The sequence below is a fragment of the Ruditapes philippinarum genome, unplaced genomic scaffold, assembly GCF_026571515.1.
Source record: "Ruditapes philippinarum isolate M1 unplaced genomic scaffold, ASM2657151v2 ctg1907_1_1_1_1, whole genome shotgun sequence".
Classification (NCBI taxonomy): Eukaryota; Metazoa; Mollusca; class Bivalvia; order Venerida; family Veneridae; genus Ruditapes; species Ruditapes philippinarum.
Genome location: NW_026867279.1, coordinates 197,655 through 219,201, shown reverse-complemented (window position 1 = coordinate 219,201; position 21,547 = coordinate 197,655). Strand labels below are relative to the sequence as shown.

The 21,547-nt window shown below is 32.5% G+C and overlaps 2 protein-coding genes across 2 annotated transcripts; both read right to left on the bottom strand.

Moving 5' to 3' along the window:
* Positions 1-3,746: 3,746 nt before the first annotated feature.
* LOC132735497 (uncharacterized) lies at positions 3,747-7,502 on the bottom strand. Its single transcript, XM_060722455.1, has 4 exons — positions 7,494-7,502; positions 6,688-6,820; positions 5,281-5,427; positions 3,747-4,867 (listed from the first exon to the last, which is right to left on the bottom strand). Exons 1-4 carry the CDS (start codon positions 7,500-7,502, stop codon positions 4,287-4,289), a joined length of 870 nt encoding a protein of 289 aa, XP_060578438.1. The 3' UTR covers positions 3,747-4,286.
* A 722-nt stretch (positions 7,503-8,224) lies between these two features.
* Positions 8,225-19,856, bottom strand: LOC132735498 (deleted in malignant brain tumors 1 protein-like). The gene is made up of 11 exons (XM_060722456.1): positions 19,759-19,856; positions 19,224-19,323; positions 18,227-18,342; positions 17,220-17,375; positions 16,393-16,465; positions 15,770-15,870; positions 11,403-11,525; positions 10,968-11,091; positions 10,013-10,122; positions 9,163-9,306; positions 8,225-8,704 (listed from the first exon to the last, which is right to left on the bottom strand). Exons 1-11 carry the CDS (start codon positions 19,817-19,819, stop codon positions 8,562-8,564), a joined length of 1,251 nt encoding a protein of 416 aa, XP_060578439.1. The 5' UTR covers positions 19,820-19,856; the 3' UTR covers positions 8,225-8,561.
* Positions 19,857-21,547: the final 1,691 nt, after the last annotated feature.

Here is a 21,547-nt window from a genome sequence, read left to right as displayed (position 1 = left end):
GACTTATTATCTCGTGGGAACGAGATAATTATCTCGTGGGAACGAGAATTTGTCGTGGGAAATTATTACTCGTGGAACGAGATAATTATCTTCGTGGAACGACATATTATCTCGTGGAACACTTATTATCTCGTGGGAACGAGATAAATAAAACACCACATGTCACCTCTGTGCCACCGCTAAAAAAATGTGTTTTTTACGATTTAAACGGTACTATACTATTTGTATCTGCTATTCGCCGTAACTGTCGATTATCGATAACGCTCCGCCCCGTTGAGGCATCAAATTAGGGAATTTTCGGTAAGTTTCATATATCCGTGAATTACAGGTCCATCTGGTCCATACTTCTCGTAATACATGTATCGTTTCATCTACCGTACATCTTTATGAATATCTCAACATTTAGCCTTTTTATAAATTAAGAAATTGTCGGCCAATGTACGTAACATAATGTATGAAACAAAATAATTTTAAGCATAGCGGCAAATCGCACGACCACGGGGTTGATTAAAAAAATTGTAGTTGCTAAATATTCCATAATGTATGAAAAGAATTTGTCTATCCGTTAATCCTAATATATATACAATTGAGTTGATAGACTTTTGTACGGATTCAAGGGCTTACTTTACATTCAACCTCGTTTTCTAACAATGTCCAAGTAAATACAACAAGCAGACGACATTTTTTATGTGAACGCTTATATGACTTGTGGTAAGGTGCCCTGACAAAATTTCTAAACCATTTTAGATTGTCTAAGGATGATTATTTCTCTTATGATAAAAAAAAAGATATTAAAATATTTCCTGAAAATAAATTGTTCGCACATAAATCCGGACACAGACTAAAATCCTGGGGACAAAGGTATGAAATTTATTGTCTCTATCCCGGTAGAAACTGGATCTCTATGCCGTGCATAGATGATATTCATGATAATAGAAAGTCAAGAAGGCACATCATAATGATCGACAGTAATGGCCTTTTATTTCTATTAAAATTTGAAGCATTATCAATTTGGTGGAAAAATTTACTTATCCGTTCTTATTTTTGGTACATCTACCATGGACTTTAAAAGACTGTCAGAAGCTCAGTTTTTTTGTTATTTTTATTTTATATTTTAACGGAATTTTCATACACGAATACAAAGGCAGAGTGACACTGGTATAATAATTAATAATGCTTTGATGATAATAATAAAAAACTTCAAATTAGGAAAAACAATTAAATACCCCGCTAGCGGGTGCGCAAATTGCGTTCCATTTTGCCCCACTGAGTGCCTCAAATTTTACCGATAGTCACGTGACATGTGCGAAGATACCAGACGAACAGTAAAATCAGTTAAGAATTGAAGAAATTTCGGCTATAAACTGATATTTAATCAGCAGCTTTTTAATTGGTCAGATGTTCACTGGTCATAAAATGTTGTTAGAGTAATGTTTACCGCAACTTGTGATCCTCTCTGGTGGCGATATTTGTGTATTATGCAATTATTTAGCGTGAAACGTAGGGGTCCGAGAGGAGAACAGCCGATTTATGACACTTCGTTTTGATGCAGGTTCGGACTAACTTTGAATCGGCATAACTTTTTTAATAATCAAGCAATTAACATGCGGTTTTAAAGCAATGAAAGGAATTCAATTACGGAGGGAACAGTGGCAGGGATTTTTGTTTTGCTCAATCAGCGACTTAATTATCTTTAATTCAACGTAAATATGTATGGTGAAAAAAGTCGCATATTTTGTTTGACGTTACGTAATATTTTTTTGAGAAAAGATATAAAAATTTGAGACACGGTTCCCCAGATAATCAAGTATGGGTTATTTTCCAAAAGTTTGATGACAAAAAAATAAAAAATGACTTTGATATGACGATTTTAAAATTTTAGGATTTTTATTCAAAATCAATCATTTACAAAGGCATTTTTTTCAAAATATGTTATTTTTTATGATGATCAACGACATTTTAATGCACAAAGATTAAATGAATACAATTATTACTAAAATAACTTTGGTTTAAATGACATTTATGTGAGTACCACGGAAAGTGTCTGTTGTCACCTTAAAGAAGGGGTACTTTTATTAAAGTATTATGATCGTCCTACCGTTCTACACCGCTGTTTGAGTCAGAAGTTTGACTGTAAATAATTTATAGATAAAACAATCATTTAAATTTCGTTGCATTGCGTGTATACATGTACATAGACAGGTGTAAAGACAAATTGAGCTCTTTAATAAATACAGTAATAATAGTATCGATCGCAAATTAAAATGCAGTTTTAATGTTGTTGCATATGTTGACAGCCGCAAATCATTATTTGATTTTGATTTTTTTGTTGTTATATCTAACGGTAGTTTCTAAATAAAAAAAGAAATGCGGAAAGACGGAAAGACATGCTAATAAGTGTAAAAAGGACAGTATGCTTTGATTTGAATGCATTAGATTCAGAGTGAACAAAGATGAATTTTCTAGATTGATAAGAAAAAAGTTTGAATATGTAAGGATACATGTACTTCTTACGTAAGCAAGTTTCAAATGTCTTACCTTAGGTAATATTCCGGCAAGTTAACATTCCTTACTTATTATATTTTGTTTTCAGGAACATTTAGAATACATTTTAGATTTTCGGTTTTATTTCGAAATACAATGTATATTTTAAATGTATGTAAGTATGTCTTAAACAGGATTACTTCGGATTCGGTAAATGTATATATAAATCGATTTAAGATTAATCCGATATAAAAACATAGTATTTTACGGTTTAATGTTTATACCACTATCACTACCAAAATACGCTTGCAAATACTTTTAACTGACCATAGTCACCGAAATATATGGACTACTGATAGGGTCAACTAAAATGTCTCTGTTACATTGTACATAACATGAGGACTTTTGTTATTTATTCGACAGAGAGACATTAAGAAGCGTATTGTCTTAAATCAGCACAATTGTCTTTTATATTTATATAAGAATCGGGCATTTTAATATGCAAAAATAAAACATTATATTTATAGACACACGCGTTTGAATGAATGAAATAAATTTAATAATTACACGAAAATCAAGAGATCATAGTTTATATATTAAAATCCGCATATTACAGACAAATGAAACAGTAATGTTCCGTTTAAAAAAAAAAAGACAATAATTAGAAGAAGAAAAGAAAAAAATGCATGCCATGATTGGTTAGTTCTGTATATTATAGTCTTCAATGTAAGAACATCAAGGCACCAAGCCTAGCATTGTTGATTAAAATGCGTACAGTAGATAGCTTGTGTATATTTAACCGCAGGGAATAAAACTCATGTTTGCCCTTTCTAAAGAAGTGATCATTTATAGGTTTCTGAGCCATAAAGTGCCTGTAATATATATGGTAATTCCAAAAGACAAAACCAGATTTAATTTAAGAAAAGTTTATTTTCGGGATATTAATAAACATCGCTCAACAATCTAAAAAACAAAACATAATTTGTAATGTAATGGCACAATATATTAAAAACTATATACATTCTGTAATTTAAATAGCACAATAAGCATTTAAAGAGTTCATATGATAAGTTTAAGTGATGCGCAATCACTAAATATTTTTTTTACAAACACGCCAAACATTTAAAAAGTATTTTTAAAGAAAAAAAAATGCAAAATTAGCTTTCAACACTTTAAAAACACCCAAAGACGTTCCCAAATTTAAAAAAGCATATACAAAAGTTTACGTTTTGCGCTTTTTTTTTTAAAATAAAAAAGTCCCGATTAAATTTCAAACAAACGTCAACCATCGTGCAGTCAACACATTTCTGTAAATTTTGATACCATATATGCCATTTTTTTGCGTAAATAAGTATACAAAATGTCCACGAAACCAAGTGCACATTTTTTGCAACTCAGTATAGTTTCATTGTTAATTATAAAAATTAAATGACATTGAGTTTGTGTCTAGAAGCTTATAGAAAAGTAAAATTAATACAGCACAAAAAAAAACATCTTAAATTAATGTGCATGTATTACGAGAAATACCTACCCGGTACTAAATATGACCATGTAAGCAATAATCACATTATTTTGATCTTTGATCACTTCTACTGTAAATAAACTTAATTATATTGTTAATGTTATCACAGTTAGTACAAAAAGATCAAAAATAAAAATATTAGTCGCTTTAAATCAACATCGTGTTCCAGTGAAACGACATTTCATTAAAAAAAATTCATTGAATTGGACATACTGTGGAAAAATTTCAATAAAAACCTAGAGGTTCCTTTCAATCTTTTAAAATTAGGGATAATATTTGATCACGTGTAAAAGCCCGCTTTTCTTGCTTCTGCGGGTGTCATATAATCATATGGTGCCGGTATCATAGAAGAACCGGATGTTACAGGAGGAAGCGGAGCACTTGGCTGAAAACTTTCACCTTCCGGTATAACCGGGATTATATTCTGTACCGGCATTTGTGAACCAGAATTCTGGTAATTCATGGGCGGGTACACAGGATCATGAAGGAGTGGCGGCAATGACTTCGGCGGGGGCGGCAGGGGCGCCGGAGCCGGGTTCCTTTGTATGACAGTTATTGTAGTTTTCTTCTGAACTGAGCCATCAGATATAAATAGCGTACGATCACCCGTATGTTTATTCTTCGGCACAGTCAAATGAGTTGTAATCTCTGACATTAGATTGGAAACTGTTCGTCGTTTTGTTTTCGGTTTACCTTCCCCAACGCCTACACGACTGTTTCTACTTTGATAGTAAATAATAGCGGTGATGATAATTGCTACAATTACAATTACAGCTATTACAATAACTGGATAAACAAAATCTGGAACGCCAGCGCTCGTATCGTCTGTTGATTCGTCTGCATCCGGGTCACGGAACGTCCCTGAAATCAATATACAAAAATATTATTACAATTTTGTTTTGTCCTTATAATAATGATTAGTAAATAGGCTGAAAATATCAGGATAATATATTCAAATATAATGTCGTCATTAGAAACATCATAAATAATAGAATAAAAAAATGTCCGATCATCAAAACACTTTTTTTAAAGAGACATTTTTTCACATCAGAGTTGAATACCCATTGCTTATATATTAAGTAAACTGTATAAGGCTTGATGCTGCAAAATTAATACAGACTATAACGTCTGGCAACCCTGTCAATTTGAACACATATCTTTAATTCATGAGTTGTCACCATTTGTTAAAAGGAAACTCGCAAGCAATTTCATATGACAAATAAAAACATTGGTTTGAAGTCACGTGATAAAACCAACAACAACAAAAAACTTGCCTATATAATAGGTCAATTTCCAGCCATTTCTGACAACGGAACCATCAGTATGAAAGTGTATAAGAATGTAGAGGCCAGTCGGCTCTTCGTATGTAATTGGATCGTTACCGCAAATCTTTGCGATGAGTAAAGAATCGGTACAGGGGCCTGAAAAATTAAACATAAAAAATCTAGTGTGGGAAAACTGAAGAAGAAAAGGCAAGTGATTAATGTCTCTTCTGAACGAAAAGTTCTCATCGTTAAAATATAACATAATTTATAAGACAATAAAATGAAATATGGATAAGGAAACAAGTTAAGCAAGTTTGCATTAAGATCTTCGGAATAAAAGAGGATTTTCCAGACTGCCCATTTTGTTGGCCCTATCTTGTTTTTTTTTATCATTTACAACAATTTAAGAAGACTTTTGATATCAAAGGAAAAAACAACAACATAATTTCATTGTTTTTATTTGTATTGTTTTAAATGCTCATACGTCTGAACAAAAAATGTTTAAAAACAGAAAAAAGAGTTCATTGCAAGAATTTTTGTTCATGCGTCTAAACAATTACGTTCCTAAGTCTTTTCCACAAGCGGTAAGTTGCTGAATTTGGATCATTCATTTACAACGGTGTTGGTTCAAATATCGCAAATAAACTTTTTATATGACAATGTTGTCCAGCGCTTCATACGGGGTTCAAATATCGGAAGGGACTAAATAAACTTTTTATATGACAATGTTGTCCAGCGCTTCATAACGGGGTTCAAATACTCGAAATAAACTTTTTTTATGACAATGTTGTCCAGCCGCCTTCAATACGGGGTTCAAAATTACTCGCAAATAAACTTTTTATATGAACAATGTTGTCCAGCGCTTCATACGGGGTTTCAAATATCGCAAATAAAACTTTTTATATGACAATGTTGTCCAGCGCTTCATACGGGGTTTCAATATCGGAAGGGACTAAATAAACTTTTTATATGACAAATGTTTGTCCAGCGCTTCATACGGGAAGGCCTTCCTTCATCCAGCAGACATGTTTAGCTTATTTTGACTTGTAAAATGTCTGCATGACTTTTCAACTTTAAAACAGTGACGTTCAGTAAAACATTCATTCATTATTTCTACACATAGTAATGGTCTTGTCAAGATAGGCTTACCCATGTTGAATTATAACCCAGTGAAAATAATATTGTTCGCTAAAAAGGCGAATTGGTAATTGGTGACGACAGTGACGGGAAATTAGACAATCTTATTGGTCATATTCAGAAATGTAAAACGCGTATACGATATAGTACGGAAATATACAATTTTCAGAAATATACAAGTTAACTTGACATAGTCTGCAAGAGAACAGGCTTATTAGAATATTTCGGAAATATTCAAGCATTGTATGTATGTAGGAACTTCAAATTTTATATAATTACCATCATAAATGGCCACATAATCGTAGGTGCATCCTAGATTGATTTCCAAAGTTAAAGCCCGGAAGTTTAAGAACAATTCGGGCTGATAAAGCTCTCCCTTTGTGGGTAAAGCCCGTAAAAAATTGCCAAATTTCTACCAAAAAAAGGAAAAAATTTTTAAAAATTTAAATTTTCAAAAAAAGAATATCAAAAAAAGAAATTTAAATTTTATAATGGCTGGGTTTCCCAAATAAAAAAACCAAAACTGTAAGCAAAAATTAAAAAAATTGTGTAATGAGGAATGTTTTAAGTTTTTGTTAAAAAGGGGACAATTAATTCTAAGCAAAATGTTTTTAAGTCCCTCCCAGGATTTCCGTATGTTTTAAAAAAAAACGTTACATACAGTTAATTGAAATTATATAAACGTTAATAAGTTTCCGTCCAATTAACTTTTTATACATCTAAGAATCTGTTACATTTATATATACAAATTTTTATAATCATCAGAAACAAATTAAAAAAACACACATTTTTTTTATTGGAAAAATGGCCAAGACTATCAAAAATATATTCCTTATTTCCTCCCTTTACTAACATGAACTTTCAAATTCTACTATACCTTAGTAAGACTATGAGGATAGTATACATTGTTGAGTTCAATTCTGAATTCTAAAGCCGTTCGATAAGCTCAATGGGTAGAGGGTTGGACTGTGAATCAGTGGACCCGAGTTCGATTCCCGGACGGCGCCGGTCACTTCCGGTGTTATTGATCATATGACATGGGTTGTTTGGAATATTCCAAATAGCATTCGGTCTTCAATATTTGCCTCAATCATAATTGTGGAACAGTTGACAGTTACTTGGTTAGATGCCGGGAAAGATGGGTGTAGTGCGGCATGTGCAGCATGCCCCTTTGTAACATGTATAAACCGGAAACTCTTTTAAATTTTAGTTAAACTGAAGAAAACACAAGAGCGATCAGTAATCACATGTGTCGCCTCATGATGGCCAATTTCATGTTGGGACAAATTTTGTGACAGACGGACAGACAGACGGAAAGTGCACAACTAGACTTGGTACTTGATCATTCCTGAGAAGTTTGGATAAAAATTGCACAGTAGTTTATAGAGGAGTAGTCCGGACAACTTTTGCGTATCTGGCAACACACAGAAAAAAATCACCTTTTTATCAAAGGGCCATACTCGGCCAAAAATCATTCAACCGGAAAACCCGTGCAATATGCGCAAGGACTTGAGCTACAGATCAATCCTGTAAAGTTTCATTGAAACTGCATTAGTGGTATATAAGAGAAGTAGTCCGGACAAACTTTAAAAATAAAAATTATTAAAGGGCCATAACTCAAACACAGATCATTGAACCGGAAAATGCTGACAATATGCACAACTAGACTTGGTACTGATCATTCCTGTAAAGTTTGGATGAAATTGCACCAGTAGTTTATGAGGAGTAGTCTGGACAAGCTTTTGTGTATCTGGCAACACACAGAAAAAGAACCTTTTATCAAAGGGCCATAACTCGGCCAAAAATCATTCAACGGAAAACCGTGCAATATGCGCAAGGACTTGAGCTACAGATCAATCCTGTAAAGTTTCATTGAAATTGCATTAGTGGTATAAGAGAAGTAGTCCGGACAAACTTTAAATTAAAAATTATTAAAGGGCCATAACTCTGACAAAAATCATTGAACCGGAAAATGCTGACAATATGCACAACTAGACTTGGTACTGATCATTCCTGTAAAGTTTGGAAGAAATTGCACCAGTAGTTTATGAGGAGTAGTCCGGACAAGTTTTGTGACGGACGGACGGACAGACGGACAGACAGACAGACAGACAGACAGACAGACGGACAGACAGACGACGGAGAAGTGATCCCTATATGTCGCCACTACTCCGTAGAGGCGACACAAAAAACACATACTTGCTATAGGAAGATGGATAATTTGGCGACATTATATTCTGCTCTGTGTCGTCTGCCGTTGATGCTGTTACAGAGTTTCCAAGACATGTAGGCCCAACTGTTGAATAATTCAAATGAAAACAATAATTATGATATTAAGCCAGACATGATATTTTTTTTATTTTGCCTTAAAAACAAGAAGTAAGACGGTTTGCATATAACGTATATAATTTATTTGATATTTTTAAAAACTTAAACTCGATATAAATTTGAATCAAGAAGTCAATTCCAATGAAAAGTGTCTTAAAACCATTATTTAGCATCAGAGTTGAATTTCGCTATTCTTTTGTAAAACGCTTAAGGCTTAAAGATTAATTGATCTAAAAAGATTCCGTCGCCTTGACGAAACTTTAAAAGTGCTTAGTTATTCTATTTCGGATAAGTCGTCTTTTTTTCTTCATCCGCGTGGGGTAAGTTACCTCCCTGTAATTATTTTTTGCTCTAAATAAGTTCATAAAATTTTAAACAGACACTTAAAAAAAGACAAAAAAAAAAGAACACGAATATTGATCCAACCTCTTGTAACACTTGAATACGAGATATTAAAACCTCTAGCAGTTGAGGTATAATCTGTTACAAAACGTAGAGTTATACTTGCTCCAGAGCTCGTCATTGACTCAGTGGTGGTTAGGGGAATTTCATTGAAGCTGGTGTCATCACCTGGTAAAATAAAAAGATATACACTATAAAACACATAACAACGCAACAAAAGCAAACAAAACAAAACAAAACTAATAATAAAAAAATCTGTTATTCATTTTTATTTTCGTTATGACTTTCATGGTTCATTTTAAGTCATCATTTTAAAACAGTATAGGCAGTTATCACATGTATACGTCATCAATTTTTGTGAATTCATGATACATGTATATACCTTATTTTTATAATCAATACACAATTTTATACATATAGTCATTATATACATTACGTTAAAACTACTTATGATAAGTAGTCATAATATACCTACCATTAAAAATTGTCAACTTACTGTCATAAATTCCCAAATTGTCAAAATTATACTTACCGACATAAATTCTGAACTATATAGTCACATTATACTGACCGTCGAAATTCTCAAATTGTCATATTATGCATATCATTATAAATTCTCAAAGAGTCATAATACACGTACCATCATAAATTTTCAAGTACATGTAGTTATAATATACATACCGTATTAAATTATCAAGTAGTCATAATATTCAAACTATCGTATATTCTCAAGTAGTCATAATATACATGTACATAACGTCAAAAATGCTCAAGTAGTCATAATATACATACCGTAATAAATTCTTAAGAATAATATTAGGTAGTCATTATATTCAAACTGTCTTAAATTCTTAAGAAGTCAGAATATACGTACCGTCATAAATTCTCAAGTCATCATACACTAATACTGTGTAATCATTGACAGTCAATGTGATGGACTTAGCGCTGTCATCAGCAACTAATGTTACCGTACAGTCCACATCGCTGTCAAATATAAAACACATTTTCACATTGAATTCAATTTAAATATTAAAACAAGGCGAGAATGTTGCCGAACTATAGTTAATATAAATGTCATTTACTAGAATTTACATGAGAAGGTGTTTTATTCAATAATATGTTATCGAGATTTCACAAATAGTGAAGTCTAATGGGATACACCCAGTGTCCACCAAGCATGTATCAAAATACTCGATCTCCATAAGAAGCTATCTGAAGTGAATATTGGCTCAATGGGCATTATTCGAATAAAAACATAACTTGTTCGTAATAGATTTGGTCTACATACATATATATTTGTATTTGACATGCATGAATTGACATTACGGACAGACAGAGCAACGGACAGACTGGCAGAAAATAAGTATTGTAATCCGACATGACATTACTGAAACAATATCATATCGTTATGATAAGATAACTATGACACTATGGTACATGATAATCAATGTAAAATTATCTTGACCGATTACTCAGCCAGTTTAAGTTTTACTTAAAACATCCGACGCTTCTGCACCTTGCAACATCCTGACCTGGTGAAATCAACTCGAGTCACATGTAATTTGCTAATATTGATTTCCCTGGGAAGAACCTACTGCGCCCTTTAAGCGCGTAGTGTGAGGCTGACAAAGCAAAAGCCTCCACAATCAAATATACAAGATAACCTCTTAATAAGATTTACACAGCACGTTTTAGTACTTGTAGGGTTTACTTGGAGGGTATTTAAATGCACGAATCTTGACGGCATTTTAAATAAGAACTGTTGGGCCCAGAGACTTTTGTCGGTTCCAGAAATAGGCGACACCAGTTTTACACAAACGTTTACTTACTTTGGGTATCTGCTCGGATAGTTTGGAGAATATAAAAACCTTGTGTTAAATACAGCTGTTTTCTGCCGCTCATAACATATAGAAGAATCTTCATTCCTGATCACTGGTGCTGCAGTTACGGTCCCTAATAAACAAGCATGTTAATCAGCAAGAAATGAAAACAAAACAAGAAAAATAAACCAACAACAAAACATATGACCAATTATAGTTAATTTAAATGAATAATCAATTATAATCAATTAATTGTATTTATTTTTATTTATTTACTTATTTTTATTTATTTATTTATTTATTTATTTATTTATTTATTTATTTATTTATTTATCTATTAGTCTTGTTGTGTGTTCTCCCAGTTTAATACTGGTAGCGTGCTTGACAACTAGCGTTTTCTGTGGATTATCTAGTATAAATTGAAACAAAGGTATTAGAAAGTACCTGCAGTTGCAGAGCTGGTTGACTCATACATCACGACAAAATCATTACCATAGGTTCCGGTCACTGTTATAGTGTCTTGAGTGCTCACGTAGGTGGAGCCACTGGTTTCCAAATTAGTTACAGCTACAACATAATAAAAATAATTATACATCTAAATTAAGTGCAAAATATCTAACTTTCTTTACTCTTTCATAAGATTCCTCTAAAAGTTTTCTAATTTGAAGGAAAATGCCTAGGGTTCACCAATAGCCGAAGTTCAGGGCCGCTGTTTTCGGTTCGGTAGAGATTGCAATTTCCTTTGAACATTTTTTTCGGAGATGTTTTGTTTTTATTATATAACGTACAACAATTCACGATATGGATAAAAATCACAAAGGACACATGAGAATTCAAAATTGGGTAAAAACGTACCAACATGTCTAAATTCTGATACCTAACTTTTTAATGTGTATATATATTTACTCTTCATTTCTTCATAAACGAAAAAAGAATCATAATGAAGACAAATGCATTATTAGAAAATGGCGAAAGTGATGAAGGCCCTAAAGAAAGTCAAGAAAAATTAAGATATTTAAGAAAAAGGAAGATAATATGAAAAAAATCATGATCCGGATTTTTTTTGTTCACAATGTAACAATGTCTTTCTGCTCTTAGACACGTAGAGGCTTATTCGTAAAGTTTGAGAACTCGTCTACACATAAAATCGTCATGCTTTTAAAATACAAGACGTATGTTGTGTTAGTGATGTATTCTGATAAAGAAGTGTATATACTCGTATATATCCAAAATATATGTAGTTACTGGCTATTCATAAAGTGATTTTCAACAAAAATTGAAAGTAAAATCTGAACTAATTTTAAACAGATAACAGACCTCCTATTTTCTGACCTTTTTTACTACCTATCTTACACTGTGATTAAGAATATAATTCAGAAATGATTTTGAATATTTTATTACAATTCTTTGCTTCTTTTTATGGGCTCCATGGATTTATTTTTGATCCGCCGGATATTCTATATTCCGATGCAATAGTAGACACAGATTGTGGTAAAGTTCAAGGTAACTGGTCACGGATAGACGGCGCATTTTCGTTTCGTGGTATACCATACGCTGAGCCACCAGTTGGTAATCTAAGATGGCGGCCACCCATTCTCAAACGAAAAGAAAACAACAATTGTTGGTCGGGAACCCTAAATGCTACAATGTTCGGAAATATCTGCTCACAGAGAGATCCAAGTAATGAAACAAACGTAGTCGGAAATGAAGATTGTTTGTTTCTAAACGTTTACACACCAACTTTGAATACGTCTGCGCAACTTCCTGTTATGTTCTGGATTCATGGCGGAAGTTTAACGAGCGGATCCGGAAGTGAGGAAAATTATTCTCCTACAGAAAAATTGGCGCAATCATTGAATGTTGTTTTTGTCAGTATAAACTACAGACTAAACGCTTTCGGATTTTTAGCATTTGAATGGCTCAAAGCTGGATCCCCTACTAACACTTCCGGTAATTACGGTCTTATGGATATGATTGCCGCACTTCGCTGGGTTCATGAAAACATAAAGAGCTTTGGAGGCAATCCTAACGATGTAAGATAGCATTTCAATTGTACAAAATCGTAATCGTAATCAAGCAAGTTGTTGTATGTAAGTTAATTACGAAAACCAACATGTACAGTCAAACAATAAGTCGCATTTAATTTAATTTTATTTATAATTTTAAGGAGCGTTAAATCGTTTGTGTTTGTAGAATACTTATTAGTTTGACGGTAAAACTAAGTTTAAATATGTGTAACTGTGTACAAATTATGACTGTATATTATCTTTATATAGGTGACCGTGTTTGGTCAAAGTTCGGGAGGCACAGCCATTATCGCTTTGCTTGCATCGCCATTATGTACAGGTCTTTTTCACAAAGCTTGGATGCTTAGTGCCTCACCAGTGATGAACAAAACTGCAACTGATGCGTTTAAGGATAATCAGATTTTTGTGTCAGCGTCTGGTTGTAGAAATGTTCAGTGCTTGTATGATTTGTCAGCAGACGATGTGATACGCAGTGCACCTTGGGACATATATCCATATTGGAGTACAGCTGACCTTATTGAACTACCGGAAAAAGGAAAATTCGACGGCGCACTTGCCATAGTCGATGGTAATATAATTTTAGCTTCGAAAAAAAAGTAAAAAACTTTACTGGAAAGATAAAAAAGAATACAAAAAGAAGAAAAAAGTTAACAATCAATAGAAATCAAATTCATCACTTAACAGATAATATTTTGCTATCATTTCTAACGATGAAATTTAGTTGATGTGTTGAACTGTATCACTCGGACATAACAAATTTTCGCATGTTTATGTAACTATTTCTTTCAACTCAAGTATACTATTGTTTTAATATATAATACTTTTATAATCAAACGGAATAATGAAAAAAGCCGACCATCCACATTATACAATTACGTGAGTTATCGGAAATTTCAATCATGGCTGTGTCTTACAGTCAAAACATGCTCATGCTCAGTTGATGAAATAACTTGTTAACACAATTCCATTTATTTATCTAATATAGGATATGTCCTCTCTGAGAGTCCTTTTGAAGCTTGGATTAACGGCAATGGCGTTGATGTGCCTGTATTAGTAGGTAAGATAAAAAAATTAGTTTCTGTACAAATATCGACGGTTAAGTTATTAAGTTGAAGATATATCTAGATCTTGAGGAATACGAACCAAAATGAACCGATATGTTTTGACTAATACCGGGTTACACCGTATATACATACCTACGAAATCGTTGTCGCATTATTTTAAGATTTTTTTTTGTGACGCCAACATGACGTCATTTGATAAAATTCCAATATGGCGGCTTGAATTCATGTTAATTAGGGTATAACATGTATTTTCATTATATATGGTAATGTAACATTCAGAGACTCAAGACTCTAAATGCGGTGATTTAAAATGTAAAATTAAACTGATTTTTTTTTCACTTAGCATCTTATATTAGCTGATTGTAACCGTTTTGGTAAACAAGTTTATGTTTGTAACACAATGCACCCGGGTAAACTTATTCGTTGATCTGATTTTTTTGTACGTTAATCATCAAATGTGTTACTACTTCTTGATACAGGTACCACCGCCCAGGAAGCCGATATTGGTATATTCTATCAAGGTATTTCAAACTGGACATGGGAGACAGACGAATATGAGGAGCACGTCAAACAAAAGTTGAATACCTTTGGTGAGAACATAGCCATGGCAGCTTTGAACATGTATCCGAAAAATGTTTCCACCCCTGAGTTTCAATTTACGTCAATGGTAACAGATTCACGACTAACGTGTGGCATAGACTACTTAGCTACAATACTTGCCTCTGCATTTAAATCCCCTGTATATCGCTATGTTGCGAAATACTATACTAAAAATCATAATTCGGCGTTCGCGTACGGTGATATAAAAAGCAATTACGCATTTCACGGCATAGATATTTACGCGTTCTTCCGTGGCATGGCTTCCGCAATGTCAGATCCGCCGGGACCGGATGACATCGCGTGGGAAGATAACGTACAAGGCGAGGCAATGAATTTTGTGAAGCACGGTAAGCCGGCAACAGCCGAGTGGACAAGATATCCGAGCTCTATTGCAGAACTAGATACCAAAACAAAGGTGTTCCGAAGTTACCACGCATCACAATGTGATTTCTGGCTGAAGAATGGATTTTTCTCATATTCTTGGATAAACTGAAACGTTTACTCGGGTCTACTTTTGTAACATTATCAAAATCGTTTTACTTCATCAAAACGAAAACATATATAACAAGCATTATTAAGTCTAAAAGATTAATATGTACACGGTCAAAGTCTAAATGATTATGACGTTACTTACGTCATGATTAAAATTCAAAATAAAAATTTGTCTAATGATAATTAACTGCTTGATCTTTTCAAATGTCGACATGTTTTCTAAAGAGTATTTTAACATAACTTATAATCATAAATATAGAATGTGACGACACCAACAATGCTGTGATAAAACAATAAATTGGACTTCTGTCCATAAATGTAACTTTTTCTAAATCTTTAATTAAAGTCATAGAATTTTTATCCGATTATTTGGCTTAATAACGATAGCGAAGAATGCTTGTTATTTGAAACCAGATCGAGCAATGTCACTTGATGCTTTACAGTCCTGACCTTGGTAGGATTCGAATCCACAATCCCCTATGAGGGTGACAAACATACTTTTTACAAAGCTAAAGCTCCCCCATATATTTGATTTGTCATACTATCATTGAATAAAGATCTTGTTCTAGGTTCGATTGGTCAGTTTCCACTGTGTTTATAGGAAATAAAAATAAGCAAGTTTACTTACCACTGGCCTCCGAAATTTGAACAATTCCCTTTGCAAAAAGAACTGTTATCTGTACAGAATCGCCCACGTTTTGTGAAGATATTGTATATGCACAGGGGGATCTATAAAAATAATCAGGTATTTTTTTTGTTCAAAAGTAGAACGCACGCAAACACACAAGCTTTCACATACACAAGAACAAACGGAAGGATGAACAAACAATAAAAAAAAGTCAATAATCTTCAATTTTGTTCGGACCATTAAAAAGTGTAGATATTGTGAATCCTACATTCGAGTTTATCATCAAGTATGTCCTTTTCATATTGCTTTTATGGGACTCCAATGATCGAGGAGTTAAGGCCGCTGACTTTTAAACAATTGACCTCTATCTCTTTATCCTATATCTCTTTGGGTTCGAATCCCGCAAGGGACATCTGATTCTTTCATAATAGGACGCTTTCAAACTAGCTTACAGAAGGTCGGTGGTTCTACTTAGTTGCAAACAAATAACAAATATATGTAAATTAAGCATTAAATAAGCTGAAATAGGGATAAATTTAATCAAGTGTTAAAGTGTTAAAGAGAGGTGTCCCTTAATTGAAGGTGTTCATTGTATCAAGAAGAAGATAGAAAACATATCTTACGAATATTGCCAGCTGTAAACATAACTCAGTTGTTGCTCAGTGGAGGTGGCCGTTATAGTAGTACCACAACTACCTGTAATACAAAGGGAACTACTTATTGAATACTGACAAAGTCTTCACAGTTCTACTGTCCAATAACTGTTAATAAAAATAAATTAAATTCAAACAACATAGAACGTGCGACAGTTACAGTCAATTGAATAAAGAAAGCAAAAAACCTCAGTGACCCAGGGCTGTAAATCATTTCTGTTTAAAGTGGATTGGTCTACAATTTTTACAATGGACACATATTCCGTATGAATTTCAAATATTGATAAAATCCATAGAAATATATTTTGTTTTTTTATTATAAAATATTGCTTGAAAAATAGTTAGTAAAATTTCAAGTGATTTAGTATGAACATTTATATGGTTCATTATTATGATCTAGAACGATTTATTATTTGCTACATAAATGTATGTTATATCGAATGATGTATCTCAAACTTGCCAAACAACATTTATACATAATTTTCCCTTGGTTTATGGTTTGTTTGTTATGTCTGATACTAAATGTTATCAACATAATAAGCTATTGTATTACAGACCTTGCTTTAAAGAACAATTCACTTTAACCTTGCTTTTTATTTTTATTTTAAATTATGTAATAAAATAAAGTAATGATTTATACTGTATTCCAATACTTTCTTATAATTTTAAAACTGTTCCATGTCTATTAAAACATTAATACCTAAACACTTGTATCAAGTATGGTTTTAGCCATAATAAGTAAAATATAATAGTTAATTTACATGTAAAAATATAAACTGAAACATGTGCTGTCTTACCAAGATTTTCGATTGCAATAAAGTTCACTTTATACCCGCCGTATGTTATACTAGAATCCGAAGTGAAGCGAACAATAAGGTCTTCCCCCGGATTTGTCAAGCCAACACTTCCGGAATATTGATTCTCCGAGTAATGTCGCCGGTTGGCTGAAGACACTGCAAAACACCAATAGCTAATGTTTGAATCAAAATAAGTGTCAGAATGAATTTATCTGCGAAAAATAAAGTCCATGAAAAACACTGCAAAATATCACCTTACCTTTAAGTCTATATCACCTAACACTTAAGTCTGTATCACCCACCTTACACTTAATTCTGTATCACCTTACACTTAAGTCTGCATCACCTTACACTTAAGTCTGTATCACCTTATGCTTAAGTCTGTATCACCTTACACTTAAGTCTGTATCATCTTACGCTTAAGTCTGTATCACCTTACGCTTAAGTCTGTATCACCTTACACTTAAGTCTGTATCACCCACCTTACACTTAAGTCTGTATCACCCACCTTACACTTAAGTCTGCATCACCTTACACTTAAGTCTGTATCACCTTACGCTTAAGTCTGTATCACCTTATGCTTAAGTCTGTATCACCTTACACTTAAGTCTGTATCATCTTACACTTAAGTCTGTATCACCCACCTTACACTTAAGTCTGTATCACCCACCTTACACTTAAGTCTGTATCACCTTACACTTAAGTCTGTATCGCCTTACCTTTAAGTCTATATCAAATTACACTTAAGTCTGTATCACCCACCTTACACTCAAGTCTTATCACCCACCTTACACTTAAGTCTGTATCAAATTACACCTAAGTCTGTATCACCTTACACTTAAGTCTTAATCATCCTTGTGAGATGAAAAGACTTAAACGTCTGGATGATTAGACTATATACTCGTATTAAACTAATTTTTGTAATGTAAAGTTATACCGAATAGTAAAATGCTTTACTTTTTTTTGCAATACATTGCTGTCAAAGGGAGATAATCGAAGGTACTTACCACTTCCTATATAAATATATAAGAAGTCATAGCGTCTCTCTATATCTTGATGTTCTACATGAAATAAAATTCGCCCTGATCCTGGATTAGTTATAGTCGTTGTACAGTATATATTGCTGAAAAAGAAGTTTATATTTCACATTTTCACATTATCTTATTTTCAGAGAGTGACATCTGACAATAAAGTGACATAATGCTATTTTTTGGCTGTCAAATTGAATTAAATTAGTATTACTATATCTTAAAAGAAGACCTCAGGTGTCCCTCCGTTAATTATTAGGCACACATGGGCATCTTAGTACCATAAGCAAGACTGATAGCTTACCACATGAAAAATAATCTTTTGTACTATTACTGAATTAAAAATAAGTTAGTTTATTTGTTTTGATTGGGTTTTACATCACACCGACACAGTATTCAAGCTTTTACTGATGGAGGAAGACCTCAGGTGCCCTTCCGTGAATTATTTGAGTAGAACCACCGACGTTCCGTAAGCTAGCTGGATTTCCTCACATGAAAGAATCCAAAGTCCCTGTCGGGATTCGAACCCACAGCGGCGAGAGGCAATAACAATACGAAAGCAGCACGTGTTCATTGGCGACGCCGGTGAGCGGCGTCGTCTCTTATGGAATGCTTTTTATTTTGGCCTATGGAAGGAGCTGTTATTATTAGCGTTTAATGTCATGTTGTGTAAATTAGTTTTATTTTGTTTAATTTGTTTCACGCTTATAAATACCGTAAGTTGATTTAATTTCATGAACATGAAATTTCGTTGTTTTTACAAACAGTACAAATGTTCTGGATTCTTAAATTTTTTACTACAAAGTAAAATGCAAATAATGAAATCCATCTCATCTAACAGCATAATTACGAAATACAATCTCTTTGAATCTTAATTAAATTCGTTAATTGACCTATCTAAGAAAACCACACATTTTAAATGCCCCAGTAAGAATAATAATTTTGATGGTTATGTTAAGCGAGGGTAATGACTTACTTTCTGTAATACGACGGGTAGTTATCCGAGGCAATATAACTAGTGGAAGTACTCTGTGCTGTAGTTGAATGGGTACTTCCACCTTGACATTGTCCATTAACTGAAATATACACAAAACCAGATTTATTTTAAGTAACACTCAGGTTCATTATCCGACGACTGTTACAAAGCTCTGCTAAACTCAGCTGGTGCCAATTTGAAAGAGCTCTTTTAGAAAGAGTTGAATAAGACATCATGTGATATTATGTAAATCAGAACACATCTTGCAACTTTAGGCTTTTGAATATGAGATATCGGGAAATGATTAAAAGAACTACTTGAAGCATTGTTACATAATAATGGGACTCAACTGAATCAGAGCTACGTGTGATATTTATATGAATATTTTAGGGACAAAAAATATAGTCGTTTGTTTTGCTGGGATTTGACTTTTCGCCCAACTCTTTGGTATATTGTGTACATATGTTGGAGTAGATTTCAAAATATAGATATAAAGAATGTATACATTTGAAAAAAGAAAATACTTGTATCTTACCATTTATGACGGACATTACTAACAATGCAGAACAGATGCCAACTTTTAGAAAGAGAGCCATTGTTGAGAATCAATCTTTTACACTATCTGAAATATTCAATACAATATAATTAATTACAATTCATGCGGTAATTGATTAATTAATCAAACTACTTTACAAAATCATGTTTTGAATATTAAATCGGTTTAAAAGTTGATACTGACAAACGTAATATAGATTTAATATTTATTTGATTGCTTTTCTCAAACATTATCATTTGATTGAAATTCATGCTTTTAAATACGTTAAACTTAGTTTATTTCTTTTATTATACTAGACTAAAAACGTATCGAGTTTGAATTGTCTCACTGTACATTCAAATGTCAAAATGTACAAGTATAAGTTGCCAGACATAGAGCACGTATTTCACGCACTTTATGATAAAATTGACTATAAAAATGATCTTTTTTTCCCATTCAATCACGAATGTATTTTCTCCTTAAGTACTGGTATTTTTATTTTTGTTTTTCAATAACAAAAAATGAATAACATTCAACTTAACTGATTTTCTTTTTACATTTTACATGATACAAAATTTTGAACAACATCATGTGGGATCCTTTCAACTTGAAATCTGCAGTTTTTTAACCAATCCTTTAACACAAATTTTATTTCATAAATACAGAAAAAAAATTTTACCAAGCATTCCAATTTAAAAAAATCTATTTTTTAAACAAAAAAACCTATTTAAGTTTTTAAGTATACAAACAAATTCAAATTTTTTATTGTTTTAGCAAAAAAGCAATCTAGTTTTGATCAATTAAAAATAAAATACCCCCTTTTTTAATAGGGGGTAATTGGACCCAACCTGAAAAACCACATTATTAAATTTACAGCACGCAGGAGAGGGGGACACAAATATAAATCTTTTCAAAAATATAATGTCCTTGAATTTGGCGCGATGTTGGAAACAAAAAAAATAAAAATTTTTACGGTTTAAAAAAAGGAAAAAATTTTTTTTTTTTTTTCAATTTTTTCATAAATTATTACATTTGGGGTTTAAAACATTAAATAAAATAAAAGTTATTTTTTTTCACAGGGATATTTTATGAAAAAATTTATGGTTTCTAAGGCCATCGCAAAACACACAAAACTCGAAAAAACAAAAAAATTTAATTTTATCGAGGTGAAAAAGTCGAAAAAAGGAACCACAATTAATTTTTTTTTACCTCGATTCCCGATCTTTCACCATCGCACTTCGATTTTTCATATTCGTCCCATCATTTTTCAAAATAGTTTTTCGTTTTTCGTGTCTGAAATTATGTGTCGCGATGCCCTACGGGACCCGTTATAAACGTTTTTAAACGTTGACGCTACATTTTTAAATATAATGCACTAACTTTTTTTCCCCTTTTAGCAGCTCCAACTACTTAAAAGCAATTATTTTTATCATATTTACACCATATTAAGTTAATAACATCACACCAACAGCATATTAACATTAGCATAGAATACTAACAGTTATAGTGTTTAACAAATAAAACGAGATGTAAAGGCAACATAATTTATATTGTTGGTGTTCGAGTTTCTTTAATTTTTTATAAACTGGTGACTCGTCAATTCAATTTATGGTTTATAAATAATTTGCCATTTAAGGCATTTGTTGATGCAAAAATATCGGTAAATTAATGTAATGAATAAATAAATGAATAAATAAATAAATAAATAAATAAATAAATAAATAAATAAATAAATAAATAAATAAATAAATAAATAAATAAATAAATAAATGTAACAAACATAAATACG